The sequence below is a fragment of the Nasonia vitripennis genome, chromosome 5 (genome assembly GCF_009193385.2).
Source record: "Nasonia vitripennis strain AsymCx chromosome 5, Nvit_psr_1.1, whole genome shotgun sequence".
Classification (NCBI taxonomy): Eukaryota; Metazoa; Arthropoda; class Insecta; order Hymenoptera; family Pteromalidae; genus Nasonia; species Nasonia vitripennis.
In genome coordinates, this window is record NC_045761.1 from 20,911,296 (window position 1) to 20,927,762 (window position 16,467).

At 40.2% G+C, this 16,467-nt stretch overlaps 2 protein-coding genes across 7 annotated transcripts in view; one reads left to right on the forward strand and one right to left on the reverse strand.

Annotated features, from left to right (window-relative positions):
- Nucleotides 1-16,467, forward strand: part of LOC100124125 (GTP-binding protein Di-Ras2) — an 87,635-nt gene that overhangs the window by 19,760 nt on the left and 51,408 nt on the right. For 2 of the 6 annotated variants that reach the window (XM_032601000.1, XM_008209361.4), the window contains exon 2: nt 5,726-5,773. The exons of 2 other annotated variants lie outside the window; for them this stretch is intronic. The gene's annotated coding sequence lies outside the window, so the exon portion shown is untranslated. Of the gene's footprint in view, nt 1-5,725; nt 5,774-14,579; nt 14,654-16,467 lie in introns of all 6 variants that reach the window. 2 more of the 6 variants (XM_008209356.4, XM_008209357.4) reach the window with 2 other exon arrangements.
- Nucleotides 2,217-4,225, reverse strand: LOC100124135 (glucose dehydrogenase [FAD, quinone]-like). Its single transcript, XM_001607944.1, has 3 exons — nt 3,980-4,225; nt 3,577-3,894; nt 2,217-3,488 (listed from the first exon to the last, which is right to left on the reverse strand). Exons 1-3 carry the CDS (start codon nt 4,223-4,225, stop codon nt 2,217-2,219), a joined length of 1,836 nt encoding a protein of 611 aa, XP_001607994.1.

Below are 16,467 nucleotides of genomic sequence, written 5' to 3' on the forward strand. Positions count from 1 at the left end.
GTGTTTACGAGAACCAGGTATATGTAATAATAAATAAAGAAATATATGGCAAAACAAAGCGCGTAAATCTCATTTTAACGCTCATTTCTACCTGCTTCAGCTCTCATCGCATTACGATTTATTACATCTTTCACGTCGACGACCGAGTTATTCCAAAACGATAATTTGTGTACTTCTCCGATTCCACGTATAATAAATCACTCAAAACGTGGCGACTAACGTTTTTTTTGTGCTTCTATATATATAGGACACACGTTTTTTCTCTGTTTGGGACCATTAATATAAATAAATTTTATAGATAAAATCTGCACGTCGTACTCTCAAGATCTCCTCCTTCTTTTTTCTTTCTTCTTCTTCCCGCACCTTTTTCCCCCGGAGCTGCCCGAATGCTTGTCCGTTTCTGTGTACCTGTGTATATGTATATATACGTGATGGACGAAACGTGACAAAACTTTCGCTCGTTTTCTATCCGCTGGGATTCACGCTTAATTCAGTCCGGCAACTGGTTAATATAGTCTTTGTACGTGGGTCATTCCCGGGGAGGTTGAAAGCGTAATGTCGACTGTTTGGCTTTTAATTAAATTCATTGCGCGAATTTTCAGATATTATTTATGGCGAAAGTTTTAATTATCCGGCGAATAATAAAAAGTTTCTTTTATTCTAAGAAAATTTTAACATGCCAATGGAAAAACACAAGGTCAATTTGACAAGTTAATTGCAAGCTCGGCGTACGTCTGCTGTCCAGAAGGCAACGCAAGAGAAGTTCCGGTTTTAATAAGTCACGGCGTTTGACCAGATATGCTAATGCGCTGTGAATTTTTAGCAGTTCCCTCTCGCGAGGTTATAACGTGGGTATAAGCACTGGATTAACAATTTGCGCCGCGCGAGCTGGGAATATGGCGATGGCCATTGGTGTGATTATGTATAAGGAGAGCGTAGTCCGCGCAAAAAGTAGGTCTCATTAGAATTTGTTTTTTATGTCCGTAATTTATACGGCATTCGATTAAAGTGTCCCCAAGAAGTAAATTTTCATGTATTTTATCTTTTATAAACAGAGTGAAATGGTTCTTTAAAATTCCAGCTTTAAATAATCTTAGTAGGTTAATCCATTATTAAATAAATTATATTCTTTTTTATACCACGCAAAAATTATCTTTGCTAAATAAATAATCATAAAACGTTTTTATCTTGGAAAAGGATGACTACATGTTTTCAACGAAGCGCTCTACATATTTTAACACAAATATATGATCGATCGAATACATACAACTTGTTCTTTATCGCCGATCCAACGTTTTGTAGAAAAAACTTACTTCGAATGTTGATTTAGTATACGCCTTCCGACATACGTAAAATTTGGGTTGAATAATCTACTAAAAATTAATCTAAAGTGTGGGGGACGAAATAGCCGACGATTTTGCTAATTAGTCGACACGCTATTGTATGCGCGAGTACCACATAATTGCCCACTACGTGCCTTCGATCAGCTACAGTCGCTTTTCCAGCACGATTATTCCGCTCGCGGCGCACACGCGAGGCTGCGATTTTCAAGCGCTGCTTGCTTTTTTCCAGAACTGATTAGATCTGGCCTGTGGGAGTACTGACCGTTGCTGTGGCTTCGAACCTCGTGAAACATTGATGCAGAAGACGGATGTTTTTAAAATTAGAAAATAGCCTCGCCAGATCCATCCGTATTTTCAGAACTTGAAGATTAATGAGAGTTTGTGAATATTAAAAGATCGACGAACTAAATCTACGCGGTTCGTTCCAATTGTACGAGCAAAAGCTATTTTTATGAAATGATACTTTTTAATATTTCGTGTGATGAACTCCACGACGCGCTCTGCTTTATGATGACTTTTTTATATGAAATTTATGAAAAAAAGTTTTAATTTTGGAAATTCGCAAAACTAGTTTTACGAACTGCACTTCAAAGTAGTCTACGTTATAACGGTTCGTACGGAGAGGCTTTTAAAAACGAGTAAATTTTTATCAGCCTTCAGAAGAAATACTGCAATTTTCGTGACATTAAATTTTATCGTTTCTTAGCTTTGCAGTAAGTATTTTAACGTCTATGAAAAACTGCACTATAGCTAAATGTATGAGAGTTTCAAAAGATGTTGCATTTTACTAAAAATTCAATCTTTATTATTAGTACAAAATATTTACATAGTAACTTGACGTTTTACAAATTTACAAGAGCCTGTCGCAAATAATTACAATGAATTGTGGAGCCATTCTTCCTTTATCAAGTCGCTGCCCTTTTCTCCAATCATGATAGTAGGTGCATTTAAACTTCCTCTGGGTATAGCAGGGATAACCGAAGCATCAATTACTCTCAGACCATCGACTCCGTATACCCTCAATCTTGGGTCTACTACAGCAGAGGGATCGCTTTTTGGACCCATTTTACAAGTTCCAGAAGGATGATCAGATACTATTGAATAGCATTTAGCCACACACTCTATGTACTCTGCACTGTCGTAGTCGAAAGCCTCGCATCCACTTAAAGGTTCCTTAGCTTCTTCAAATCCATTGTCCTTTAAAATTCTGCTTTCAGTGAATTTCCTCGCAATCATCAATCCTTCGACCAATCTCTCAATGTTTTCCGGTATATTCAAGTAATTTGAATTGATAACCGGCTGTCCCAAACGAGGATCGTCTTTATTCAACTTCAGACTACCTGTTCCATTTGCTTTTAATAATGTCATGAACATCGTTATTCCGTTATAATACGCCTTAGGAATATACGGAAAGTTACTATTTTCACCCGAGACAAATCCAGAAGCAGTAATTTGAATGTCAGGAACACCAGGCAGTTTTTCGTAAGAAGTTTGAAGCAACGACATAGTGTCTAGTACACCATTGGATGAGACAGGGCCTTCGTGAGTACTCATCCAGTAAACGATGTCGTCTTGGATACTTTCCAAATCCGTCATTGTCGATGCTGACTTATTCAGATTAAATGCTAGAGCTAACATTCCGACGTGATTATGAAGAGTCTGACCAACTGGCAGATCTTGTATGACCTCGATGTTTGCGTCCACAAGATCATCCTTTGGTCCAACTCCAGAGAGCATTAATAGCTTGGGAGATTCGATTGCACCTGCTGAAACAATGACTTCTTTCCTAGCAAATGCTTTCTTCACTGTCTTGTCTTTTGATAAATATTCCACACCTATCGCACGCTTAGTTGTCGGGTCGATAATAATTTTCGTGGCTTGAGAATTTGACTTGATAGTGAGATTAGGTCTTTTAGCACGAATTGGCCTAATGAAAGCTCCGTTTGAACTTAGGTGAACTCCGTGCTGACTGGTATATTGCATTCTGGAAACACCGACACGTTGTTTGGAATTAAAATCGATTTCTTCAAGACCTAATTCTTTCCAAGCGTCCAAGATGATATCGGAATTCTTATCTTCGTGAGGTAAGCGGTCGATTTTTAAATAACCGTTCTTTCCGTGCATATGAGGATTGTCCGAATAAATCTAGAATAATGGTTATATAAATATGCATAAATAATAAGAAAAAAACTTGTTTTCCTATTTTCTCTTTTAACAGTGTATAGTAACTCACAGCAGGGTGTCTTGCATCTTCCGATTTTAGAAAATAGGGTAACACGTTCATCCAGCTCCAACCAGAATTTCCTAAATCTTCCCAATGGTCGTAATCCAATTCGTTTCCGCGAAGGTAAACCATGCCATTAATCGAGCTGGTGCCTCCCATAACTTTTCCACGCGGCCAGTTGAACGATTTCTGCTTGTTTGCTTTGCACATTGTATCATGTGGTTGGGTCAGATAGTCGTAATCAAGAGTACTCTTGATCATAAGCAACGACATTGCTGGTATGTCAGCAATAACTGGTTCTTCATCTCCAGCTTCTAGCAACAAAACCTGAAAATTTAAACAAATTTTTGATGAGTACAGATTTACAATTCCGATAGACTATAATATTAATGGCAATGTGAAATCGTATTACCTTCCAATTTTCGATTTCACTCAAACGGTTCGCAACGACGCATCCAGCACTTCCAGCACCAACAATAATTAAATCGTATTCATCGTTAGAGTCGAACTTTTTTGAATTGCTAAATTTAGCATCATGGGAAGTCCCCAGAGATTCGAGTAGAAAATATATGAATGCAAAAACTGATGGTGAGCAATCCGCGGGAGAACCCGTTAGAGAGCACGGGCTATTATCTAGATTAGTTGGAAACCAAGACATTTTTTTCACCAGTACTGTCTTACGACTAACTGATTCTAAAAAATGAAAAGTCGAAAGTTTATATACTTTTTCTGTGTCTTATCGTGGATTAATATTAACATTGACTATCTCGAGAAAGCAGATCATGGTAAAAGTTGGTCTTTGGTTGAGAAAATTGTGTACTCAATGTCAAGCAAATAACGTATGATATTATTGACAATCTGTCTACGCAGCTGTCTAAATGCTAATGATCTTTTAATTCGAAGATTTTCATGCGTACCTCATGTACTAATTGTGAACCCCCGATTTAGACCCCCTCCTTCTCATACATATAATTTCCAATCTTTAGCGTTGTTACCAAGTTGCAGTACAGTTTGATCGCCCAATTGAATTCTTCTGTCGGTCGGCCGCACGTCTAAGATTTCTTCGAAAGCCTCATCTCCTTAATAGAATCACACATTAAGCCGAGAAGCCAATCACATTGTGAGTGTATGTAAATAAACTTAGCAGATTAATATCATTAATAATGTCTTCGGGTCGTTATTTATCTTTATATCTATACACGATGTAGCACCAGATTACACTATCTTTTTTAATCATGTTTAAAGTTCATAACATCTGAATAGTTCTCAAAAATCTACAATTCATTAAAAAATATTTTATTTTTTCAAAATATTTTATATCCACGGAGTAATTTTAGAGGTATTACAGCACCTCCAGACACCCTTCTAACGTGTTTCGATAAAACCGCAAATTTCACCACCAACAAAGCTTCCTCCAGGAGCACAAGCAAAATTAAAAAAAGACTGGAGAGGGAGAGTCTTGCAACTCAAAGTAACCTCTAAAACCACTCGAACGATTTAGAAGTGTACTCTCGTCGATCATTGTTCCCTCCCCTCTCTCTCTCTCTCTCTCCCTCACAGTGTAGTAAGCGGCCGAGAAAAATCTCTCGGCGCGCGGCTTGTCCCGCCTAATTACGTCTACTCGATCAATCGTCAGCGCGCGGCCGCAGCCCTAATGATTGCAGCAGGCCGCGCTCTGCGGCTTTAATTGAATGGGAACTGCTTGGAGCGCGCGGAAGAGAGAGAGAGAGAGAGAGAGAGAGAGAGAGAAACTTATCGATTTCTCGTCCGCAGCGCCGGGGGCTTAACTCGCCAGTCGAAACACGTAATCCATTTTCGAAAGGCGGCACATGGCGGCGGAAGTCTCCTCGAGCCCCTTTGGTGATAGTAGAGCGTTAATGAGAGAGACTGTCTTCGAATAAGGGCTGCTGTGTGGCTTTCCTCAGGGTGACAGACTCGATGAGCTTTCCTTGCGAGATTAAAATCGCTGGGCTGTTATTAGCTTTCTTTGTTTTACCGATCCTTTGGTCAGGAGAAGGACGAACGAGTGTGAGCATTCGTTTACGTGGTACACGATAATTGAGTTGGCGAAACTATGCATGCTTAGATTGACTTCGGATGAATTTTTAGAATTAGAAATATTACTGTGTGTCTAACGATATTTTTTTCTCTTTTACAGGTGGGTTGTTTGGACTTTTGATCCTACACGAAGTTAACCATACGTTGAGTAAGTTCAATTCTTTTCTTTTTTAAATCCATCAACAGATTCAATGCCCCTCGCACAACTACCCTTCGATCCGCGCGCGTCAAGTTTTTTCCCTCTTATCTCCCTCTCAACCTACTCATATCTTATCGTTCCACACGTGTACACGCACAGTGTAAAACCAGTTGCGAGCATCTCTCGCGAGGAAAACAGATCGATGGCCAAAATCGCTCGGCGACCGCCAATTTTCCGAGGTTGAGATTATAATTTGTCAAAACATGAGAATGTGTGTCTAGCACGGCGTGGATATTCCGACGTGCTGCATGTGATTGGAATGATTACTTGTGGGAGGCTTTTCGAGTGGTTCGGTGCGGTCGCGTGGGAAATAGACAGATTCGAGTATGGAGAGTACTTTTTCTCCGATCTTTTTGAGGGTGTCTGTTAGCGGTGATTGACGGTCGGTGTGTTTTGTAGTATTGTCTTAATAGATTTGAAACGTACAGGTATGTATTGGGTTTATGCTCAAAATTTCGATGTGAATATTTTTATAATTCGAATAAATCGGAGATCGAATATTAGATTAAGCAAATGTACTGCTTGATCTCTTTGATGCGAATCGTGCGTTTAATATTATTATACGCAATTTATTTCGATTTATTAATGTGAAATTAATTAATTTTCAACATTTATCATGATCATGATTATTTCCTGCGAAAAGTTAAGATGATTCAAAAAGTCGAAATATAGCCTACAATTTTGTTGAATAATGATTTACACTGTAATGCTGAAATATAGAAAAAAATACATCATGCTGCCTATATTTCTATGTTAGTTTTGGACTGACCTTTCCCCCGTATCTAAAATCCTTTATGGCTCGTTGGCATGCAAAGATAACCATCCCCGCTAGATGGCGCATATGCGCCTTCCTACTTCCCTCATCGCCTTTTGCAAGCCCTATGCATATCTAGCGGTGAATTACCTGTGCCGAAACTATTCTTACCGGATCTACTTGGCCCACTCATGCTACGACTGCCAATAGTTCACAAAATTTATTCTGTAAAAATATTAAAAGACCTGTGGCCAAAGCGACAGCGGGTCAACCCAACGCAAAAAGGAGTAAGAAAATCGCGACTCCCTTCTCGCAAGAATCGGCTCAACTGCTGCGGCCAGTCCAAGTAGACATAGATCGATCCAAACCCTTTTTCGCCACCTCCCCTGCTTTTCTCTTTTAATCGCGTTCATAAAAGGCCGTCGACGGATTCCTCTGTGTGCATGTGTGTGTGCGCGTCGGAGTATAGGTGCTTTGATCGCTTCACGCAAGATCGCTCCTTTTAGCCTCGCGTGGAAGCCACTACTGTAGAGAGCCAAGGGTCGCCGATCGGCCAACGATCGAAAATAGACTCTCCAGGAGTGTCGAATTTTGTTTATTTTATGAGAGTATCGATCCGGGGTATATCGAGGGCGCGATTTAAGCCTTTGATATGTTTTGTGAGCCAAAGAGAGAGAGAGAGAGAGGCTGGACGTTTTTTATTGGTATAATTTTCCAGAGGCTATACATAGAACAAAGCTGTCTTTGTGGTGTATTGGCATATAGAGTGAGGCTAATTCGTTGGGGTTAATTTTTCTCTGCACGAGAAAAAGATTGGATTCTATTCAAAAATATTTGCCAGCTGATCTGACCGCGATTGTCATGCGATAGAGTATATGTGTAATGAAATTCGCCAATAGCAGTTTTGCGCGGGAAATTCAAAAAGTTTCCTCTGGCGATAATCCCGGCTAGTCCGTTATGTACACACACATGCGATGACAGCGCAAAGTCAAACTTCCAACACGGAAAATAGTTCAGCAGCCCGTATAAACAACTTGTGTAACTTGCTTCACCTATACTAACCACAGGCGATTCGCATGAAACGCTTTGCGTGCGTACGTAGGTATACTGGCCGTGACAAATATTCGCGAAAATCAACTGTGCGGGCAAAAATTGACAATCAAAAGTAATCCTTTGTGCTCTTCTGTTTCTGAAGCTTTAAAAAAATATTATATGCTATAAATGAAATAATTCAGTAAAAAATTTCCTAAAGTTAGCTATAGAGTAATAACTATTAAGATACGTATTTAAACATGCATTATTTTTTAAAAAACAAAGAACTGTACCGGACACTCATCAACTTTAATCAAAATAAAAACTGTATTATCTTCGAAACATGCACAACTTCGTAAATTATCATGAAATGCGATGACGGTAAAAACTTGAATATTTCATTTTTATCGAGAAGCTCTGCAATACTACTCCGATCGGCATACGTATAAGGGGTGCAAAACTTCTCCTTCATTCGAGACGTAAGAGCTCTAAAACGCCCTTTCGTACACTTTGCGGATGGTATACGTTACTTGTTTTCTACAGTGTGGAATGATGAAAAAAGCCGTACGCGAGATTGAATTGGCCCCGCGGGTATATTCCTTCTCACCTTATACTCTATCGCGCGAATATCGATTTTCGCGTCCATATCACTTGGCCTGTACACACACGCGAGTCGACCTATGGAAGAGAGATAAACGGTGTACACGCATATAAAGTTTGTTGTGCTCCGGTGAGGCGTAAGTTATTATGGGGAAAATGCAATTTTCAATTTTTTGACTGAGCTTTCACGGTATATTATGGCGAAGGATCAATTTTGTGATGTGTGAACGATTGGATGAAGTAAACTCATGAGAAGTATCTTTAAAATTATAAATGTTGAAATTATAGAAAATTTGTGAAAATTTCAGAAAATTTTGGAATTTTCACCATCTGTACTAGTTTTTGTCAGGAAATTCAAATGTACTACTTTTCGTTAGGAGCGACGTTATGATATACGCTAATCGGTGAAATGTTTTGGAATATCACAACTTAATTCATCGGTGTGTCACGTAGGACTAACTTTCGGACAGACTAGTCCCTTGAGCGGTTTAAGATGAGCCATCGCGCGTTTAATAAAGGATTAGCGGTAATTAGTGCTTGATAATTATCCGAGGTATTCAATGAGAATAATTGGCATTACGTTTGCATATCGCCATCGACGAGAAACGATGTTTGATTTTGTGATTTCTTGTAAGATGTGAAATTAAGAAGGAACAAAATCATCCTCATTTAGACTACGTATGGACTTTCAGAGTTTGAAAACTTGATTAGATAAAATCAGTAGAATCAGTAAATTACGTAAGCTTCTAAAAGTTGTCTATTCGTTCGACTTACTTTTCAAACTCCAAGCCACTTGAATTCAGTATCAGCATTAACTTGCCAAATTACATGTAACGATCACTTTTTACGCTACTTATAGTCTAATCAAAATTTCATACAACTTATCCTCGAAAAAGTGATTTTTCACGATGAGCACACCCTATTACCCTACAGCTGCGTAATAGAAATATGGAGATAAGAAGGAAAAAACGCGAGCCTCCTGCGGCGGATGGAAAAAGCCTCTTTAACCATTGGAGGATCCTCTCCATTTTTCTCCGAGTGCCTCCGACTGCGAGTCTGGAAGACGAGCGAGCTTGAAGCGGTCGGGTAGCAAAATAAAAAAAAGAGAGCGAAAGAAACAGAGACGACCGCGGTGACACGTAGAAAACGAAGAGTAGGGAGAGGGTCAGTGGGATATTAATGGCGACGGCTGCTTTTGCATTTGGAGAAGTTTTAGCGAGCCGACGTGATTCTTTTACTGCGGCCGCGAGACTTTTTTAAGTGCTGAGAAATTGCGACGACTCGGGGATTAATGTATTCTTTTTTTCGGAACGCGTTAATGAAGCCGTTACTTGCATAAATTAAGCGCCAATTTCAGAATATGCGAGATTGTGCTCTAGTAGTAAACCAAGCGTATGGGCGAACGGGTCAAAACCTTTTGTAAGACTTCAGAAATATAAGCAGGAACAAACTTAAGTTTACCGGTTAAAAGTGAGGTTGAGCCTTATAAATAAAGAATAAAACCAGGAAGGTATGGCGAGTTCCTTAGCACATGAAAAATATAAGAGGCAGAGATCAGGGACGTGAAAAAAGTGTGTGTTCGCGCGATGTGATGTAAGAAAGAGGGCGAGTCCGTGATTTCAACGGCAAGGAGCATAATCGTAAATACAAACGGGATGAAGAGAGAAACAATGTCGACGGTATACGTAAGAGAAAAAGACATACTGCGCCGGTGGTTAGGATGTATCGTGAAGATGTGAGATAACAAAACGCCGTGTATGAAGATGGACTAACGCGAGCGAATACGGAAGATTAAAGTGATGAATGGTATACGCATCTTGGTGTGCGTGATGAGTTGCCAAGATGAGGCGGAAGTTGCGATGTAATAGAATCGCTCGAAATTTTCGAGAAATATTTACTACTACTATAAAAATAATAGATGTAAATCAGGTTTATGCGTCTAAGTCAGGAAGTCTAAATAAAACGTTTTCGAGGTTAGAGGGCGCAACGCGCGCTTTTCAAAATCTAGTAAAGTAAAAACAAACGAATAATTCTTCATTCTCCTATACATATGTACATAAAGAGATTTATTATTTACAGAAATATGTGGTGTAATAGAATCGTTGAAATTTTCAAGAGTTATCTCCTCTTTATGGTCTGAATATATTATAGGTGTGTATGAATTCGGTCGAAGCTGTGTCGACGACTGAGCCAAGAGTACAATTCTTTAATAATGTAGAATACGTACGAATATGTATAAACCTCCGTTCATTTCCGCTGATAAAAGATTTTACTCAGAGCCGATAAAAATCGAGGCAATCCTGAAGAGAGGGGGAGAGAGAGAAAAGATCCTATTCCATTGAAAAAGTACAGAATATCTTAGCGCGAGATGGAAATCGAACCAGACCAGAGCTATGTCTATCCATTCGCGCGTCCGCTGCTCTGACGAGGGTAGCCGAGATTTACGGTCAACTCTCGCTCTTGCTTTTTCATTCTCTTACTTCTTTTTTCTCTCTCTCTCTCTCTCTGTCTCTCTTCTTATTCTTCTCGGCCGGCATCTTTTAACTTTGCACTTTCTTCTCGTTTATTTTTATTAATTTTTTTTTTGGTTCGAATTTGAAAGTTGCGCGCCTCTTGCACTGGTAATACGCTGTAAAATATGAGAATACAGTGTCTTTTTTTGCATCGTGTATTCTCTCACGTCCGTTTAACTTGGCTAATAGTCCGTAAACTTCACCACACTACTGTAAAGGACAATGCTGGGGTTTGAGGAAAAAACGGTGTTTGTAGAAATCACAACTTTAATAGATGAAAAAATTATAACGACGATTACCTTATTCTTTCAGCGAGGCCAGAGGTCAATTGACTCGAGCGCGTGTCGCGCTGCCCTTTTAAGCGCTCGCCCGAGATTACCCCTCTCTGGGTTTCGTTTCCCAGAAACCCCCGATCATCGTGCGATCACGTCACCTCCGAGCCACCGCCTGTTTTCACGTCAACCTTTCGACCCGAGTCCTGACATTCGTCAGCGGGTTCCTGACCCATATTTCCTGATTTTGAAAACCGGAGATTTTCCGCCTGGGAAACCACCCTCGCGAGACTACAGCTTTTGAGAACCATACGTTCTCCCGGCACGGCACGGTCCGTCTCGCAAGGGTAAATTTCCCGGATCACGGAAAAACCTCAGGTTTTCCCGGCACAGCACGGCATATTTTTGGCGATGGCTCGGAGCGCTTTTTCTAATGTCGTTTTCCCCCGAGTCTCTGGCGTCGCTTTACATAGTTTTCAAGATATTATTACAATTAATTTAGCTTAAAATTAAATCGAGAAAATGCGCGCGGCGCTTAGAATATTCGCGGTTATCGCAAGTGTCGTGCGAGAGGCTTTGTCCGCCTCATATCGACGTTTATATCCGCCGAATCTCTTTCGGCTTTGTCTCGAGTCTTTTAGCTTGTTTGCATCTCGGGACTCGATTCGCGATAATCGGTATTTTGATTCGCTAATCCACACTCGGCCGGTGCCGACGTGCGCCGCTGTAAAGTGTACATTTACACTGTTCCATAATAAATTCAACGCTTAAATAAAAAATGCTATTGCGCATGCTACAACTACAGTATAGTACACAACTTTTTAGTTAAAAAATAAAATCCTAGCCGCCGCTCGTAAAATTGCCTATATTTCTCGCAAGTGTATCTGTCTTTTTTTATCATCGTCAACCGCGTCTACAGTATCTATATTTGCCTGTGAAAACTTTCTCCTTCGTCCTTGGAATTTATCGATAGGCTTTCGCTGCATGCATGCACGACGCTCTGAATTATTGAAGATTTTGCATTATTCGCCATTCGAGGATTGCATATTTCGCGCCTCGAGTGGCCCAACGTCGTTTACGTTTCTTTACGAGCGGGGATCAGGAAAGTCGCGTTTTATATGCGACGGGAATGATAAAATAGCTATAGGCGTCGACTCGGTGACCTGCGGTTGGTTTATGAAAATTTTATTCTGGAAGGTGCCAGTCGAGATTGGCAATTGGTGATATTTATCGGAATGTCGACGAGATTTATCGGATTGGTGGAGGGGACTGGTCGTATGAATGTGTTTATTAGGGTGACTTAGGGGGTATCAATTTTAGAAGATGTTGGCTGGCGAGGGATGACCACGGCGTTATTATTTTATGAGCGCTTTGCGTATTTTACAGCTCGAATGAACGCGAAAAGTCTTCTGACGGATTTGAAAATGAAAATATGAAACTAGAAAAGATTAATGAGTTAAATATTTTATTGTTAAATATTGATTTATGTATTATACAATAATTATGTAATATTCGATATTTTACGAATGAAACGTATATCGCATCACATTTAATGGATTCGAAGAATTTGATTCAAGGACGTGCAGTTTATAATCAAGAAACCTCCTGTGATTATAACTGTAAATACGAAATGAAAATACGAATGTTTGAGGCCTCTGTATTTATTTTGTAACTTGCTTTTAATGAACTAATGTAGTACAAAAAATTAATCAACGCGCTGTGTAATTCCCTGTTATTTAATTTCAAGCCAGACAGAAAACTACTACGTAAAATGTAATCTGCGTGAAGCCAGTACTTTTAATTAATTTTGATTACTCAGAAATAACATCGTCCGTTATTTTCGTACAAAACGACGAGCGAAACTAATCAATCAAGAGCTTTTTGGAAAGTTAAAAATGTCCCGACAACCGAATTTATTTCGCTTGACATACAAAATCCGTTCCAGAGCAGACTAACAAAATCGCAATCATCGCAAAAATGTAGGGTCATCCCCCCTCAGACTTATGTTTACATCTCAGTACCCAATATGTGAGAATTAACGGCGAAAAAGACTTAGTAAGCTATTAAGTCGTCGAGGAGACAAACTTCTCTCCGGGAAATTAAGAGGGTAACGGCCCCGAGCAATGCGTGACAACTTACCGGGGAAGAGTAACTTTCGCATCAAGCATCGCTCTCCTCGAACTTTTCGAACTCTGGCCTCGCTTTTCTTCATTTCTGCATCGTCATGTAGGATGACTATTTCTCATTTTGTCTCTTCTCGTTACAATCTTTTATCTCCAGACTTTCACTTTCACGCAATCGCTCAGGGATGAGATGCTTTTTCTCTCTTTTTTCGAGTCTTGTAATACACTCGTTCTCGAGAGTTGTTTCGTGCATTCACTTTGCAGTTCTTTATTTCTCGGATTATTTCCCGGCTCGAGAGCAAAGTAGGAAGTTGCGATTTACCGCGGGATCGTTTGTAAGCGTTTTGATACATCGACGAAAGTTTTTCAACCGCGACGGAATAATGCCGCGAAAAGTATACGACGAAGCTTAGAGAACTTGCGGTGAATATAAATTCCCGCGAAAATGTTCAAAGTAGCTTACACAGGTATCTAGTCGTCTGAAAAAAAAGAAGAAGACTTATGCACACGTGCACGGAAAGCAAATCAAAACGATTGCGCAGCCAAAACTAAGTTAGAAGAACGTGTCTCTCCGAAGTCGCCTCCTCGAAATCATTTCCAAAGTGTCAAGAAAATTTCATTTTCTTAACACGTGCTTGAAAAAGACCCGCTTCCATGCCTCTAAAGTGAATGCAAGCTGCTCATTTCGAGCGAGCGGGAGGGAATCATTCGGTTTACGACTCAAAATGCGCAACTTACCATTCACTCTATATGCATGAAAAGGGGTCTTTACAGGCACTTGTCAAAAAAAGTACAGTGTGCAACAAGGGGGGAGGGCAATTTCTACCTCGGGTGAAATTTGAGCACTCGTCTCCGTCTCGGGCGTTTTCGGCGCCCTCGACTCCAACTCGTGCTCAAATCTCACCCTCGTTAGAAATCGCCCTTTTTTCCCCCTAGTTGCACAATATACTATTTCCGATCCCGCACGTACACTTCTCCTTGCCAAAGCCGGCTCTTCGGGCACGTACGCGATTTCCTCTTTTTCCGCGCACGAGTGAAGGGAAAAGTAATCAATCGCCACCCACGCAAATAGTCGCACTTCACGCAACTGGCACAACTAACGCCTCGCGACGTAAAAAGAGCGACACGTAGGAGGACGCTCGGAGAGATAGAAAAAGTCGTTTCCACGTCAATGAGCCGATTCGTTCGTTAAGTACGAGCCTCTCTCGACGTCTTTTTACGAGTCTGTAGTACTTTTCCCACCAAGTCCTGCATGCAAGGGCGACAAATAAGCCTGAGACGTTTTTTCTTTATACGAGATATTGAGCTCGATGATGTGTACAGGGCTGGGTCGTAAAACTAAGAGAGAGAAAGATATGGAGATACGTAGGCTGCAAGGGGGCGAGGATTGAATTGCTTTTTTGCCGTGTGGAAATGTCATGTGTGGGGTGATGAAATTTTGTCGTCTTTTTTCTCATGCAGGAGACGAGGAGGACTGGATGGAGTAGGAGACTGAATTGTTGTCAGCTTTCGAGGTGAAGTGCGCCAGTTACACTGTGAGTGAATACACACGATAAATCCGTTTTATACTGTATTTTATTTTGTCGATGTGAAGTTTAGTGGGAAAATATAAATATGCAGAGTCCAACATATGAAAAACCAAATTTATGAAAAATTTTACAATATTTTTTTTGTAATTGTTATACTATACTTTCTTAGAAAAACCTTTTGGCGCGCTTTTGTCAGGTTATGATGGAACAATCTATTTATAGCTTACTATTCGGATATAGTAAAAAGACTATCGATTTCTAAACTTAATTATCGAGTTTTGCCCGAATACTGTAAATTTATCAGTTATTATAGTAGTAATTATATAATATAAAATATTGTCAAGAGTCAGAAGTGTCATCAGGTATGAGCGATTGGGAGAGAGGTGTAGGGGGAGCCTCTGAGTAATAAAATTGAGCATTTCTAAAGTATTTCTATGAGTACGTAAGACACTTTTATTCGTAAATCGCGGTTTTAGGCAGCTTTAGAATATGTCTTTTGTCCGTTTATATGAGTATTTTATAATATTCGCGTGCAAAAGATTTTTTCCGGGAGACATCATTAACATTTCAAAAAAGACACACACGCACTGCGCGCTCAAAGAAACGCACTACTTTTTCAAAGGTCAGCTTTTGTCAAGCGAGACTCGTAAAGTTGTAAAGAGACAGTGGTTTTAATTTGAAAAAACCGGCTTTGTGATACTTTAGTTGTAAGCTGAAGCAGTCATTTTTGCTTAATTCGGATTTAGAATGAGCTTTGTAATTAAGCGAATTTTCGGCCACGTTATATTAAAAACAATGGACTTTTTCACTGGATACAATATTTCTGCACAATTATGGACCGTTCAGAGAATAAATAATTGGTATTTAAAGTAAACTGAATATAATAAATCTAAGTACAGCCTAAATATTCTATAGTTTTATATCATGAAATCTCAAGAAACTGAAAGCGACGCTTGCAGCTTCTTTGAAATCCGATCATTACCAAACGACGCTATCAAATCAAATCTCTCTCCACTCGAATTCTGCTCTCCAACCATAACAATCCCGAATAAACAACAGCGTACTCGCTAAGATCCTTCGAGCACCATATAGTATATATACAGCAACCGTAGCAAGTAACATCGCGAGAGCAAAAGTAGAAGATAGCGTCGCTCGTTCTTTGTCCTCCCTCTCTCTCTCTCTCTCTCTCACTCGCGTCCTAATGCGATCGTTATCCCTCGACTCTCGAGAGCTGCAGCTTAGAGAGCTCCCTCGTCCCCGTCTTAATAGCGCTTAAAAGCGATACAGATGCGCGGACAGTGGAGACAGCCGGGATGTAGATCAATTTACGACGGCGCAAGCTCTCTCTTTCTCGGAGAGAGATATAAACGAGAACTAAAAGAGAATGCCTGAAGGGCTCCTGCTGCTGCTGCTGCTGCAAAAAGGCTTTCAATTACGAGGAAAAATTTTACTGTCGGAGAGAAAGAGAGAGAGAGACAGAGAGAGAGACAGAGAGAGAGAGAGAGACATAGAGAGAGAGAGAGAGAGAGAGAGAGAGAGTGAGGACGTACACGTAAGGAAAAGATCTCAATTCGTCGAGGAAATTTTCAAAAGCAATGTATTGCACCGAGAGACTCAGGGAGTCATAAAGTTGTGTAGGGAATATTTTACGATAAGGGCGTACGTCCTAATGAATTTTTTTCTTCGTTCGCATTGTGCACCTGCGAAGTAGCTTTCACCCTAGAGACGTATCCACGGAGCTCTTCTCTCTCTCTCTCTCTCTGTCTGTCTCTCTCTCTCTGTCTCTCTCTCTCTCTCTCTCTCTCTGTCTCTCTCTCTGT

Bases quoted from the DNA above. Each gene is read 5' to 3' on its own strand.
- LOC100124135 (XM_001607944.1), bottom strand. From the start codon at position 4,225: ATGTCTTGGTTTCCAACTAATCTAGATAATAGCCCGTGCTCTCTAACG. The intron at 3,895-3,979 runs GTAATACGATTT...TTAAATTTTCAG, and splicing joins GTGAAATCGAAAATTGGAAG to GTTTTGTTGCTAGAAGCTGG. The intron at 3,489-3,576 runs GTGAGTTACTAT...CCATTATTCTAG, and splicing joins AAGATGCAAGACACCCTGCT to ATTTATTCGGACAATCCTCA.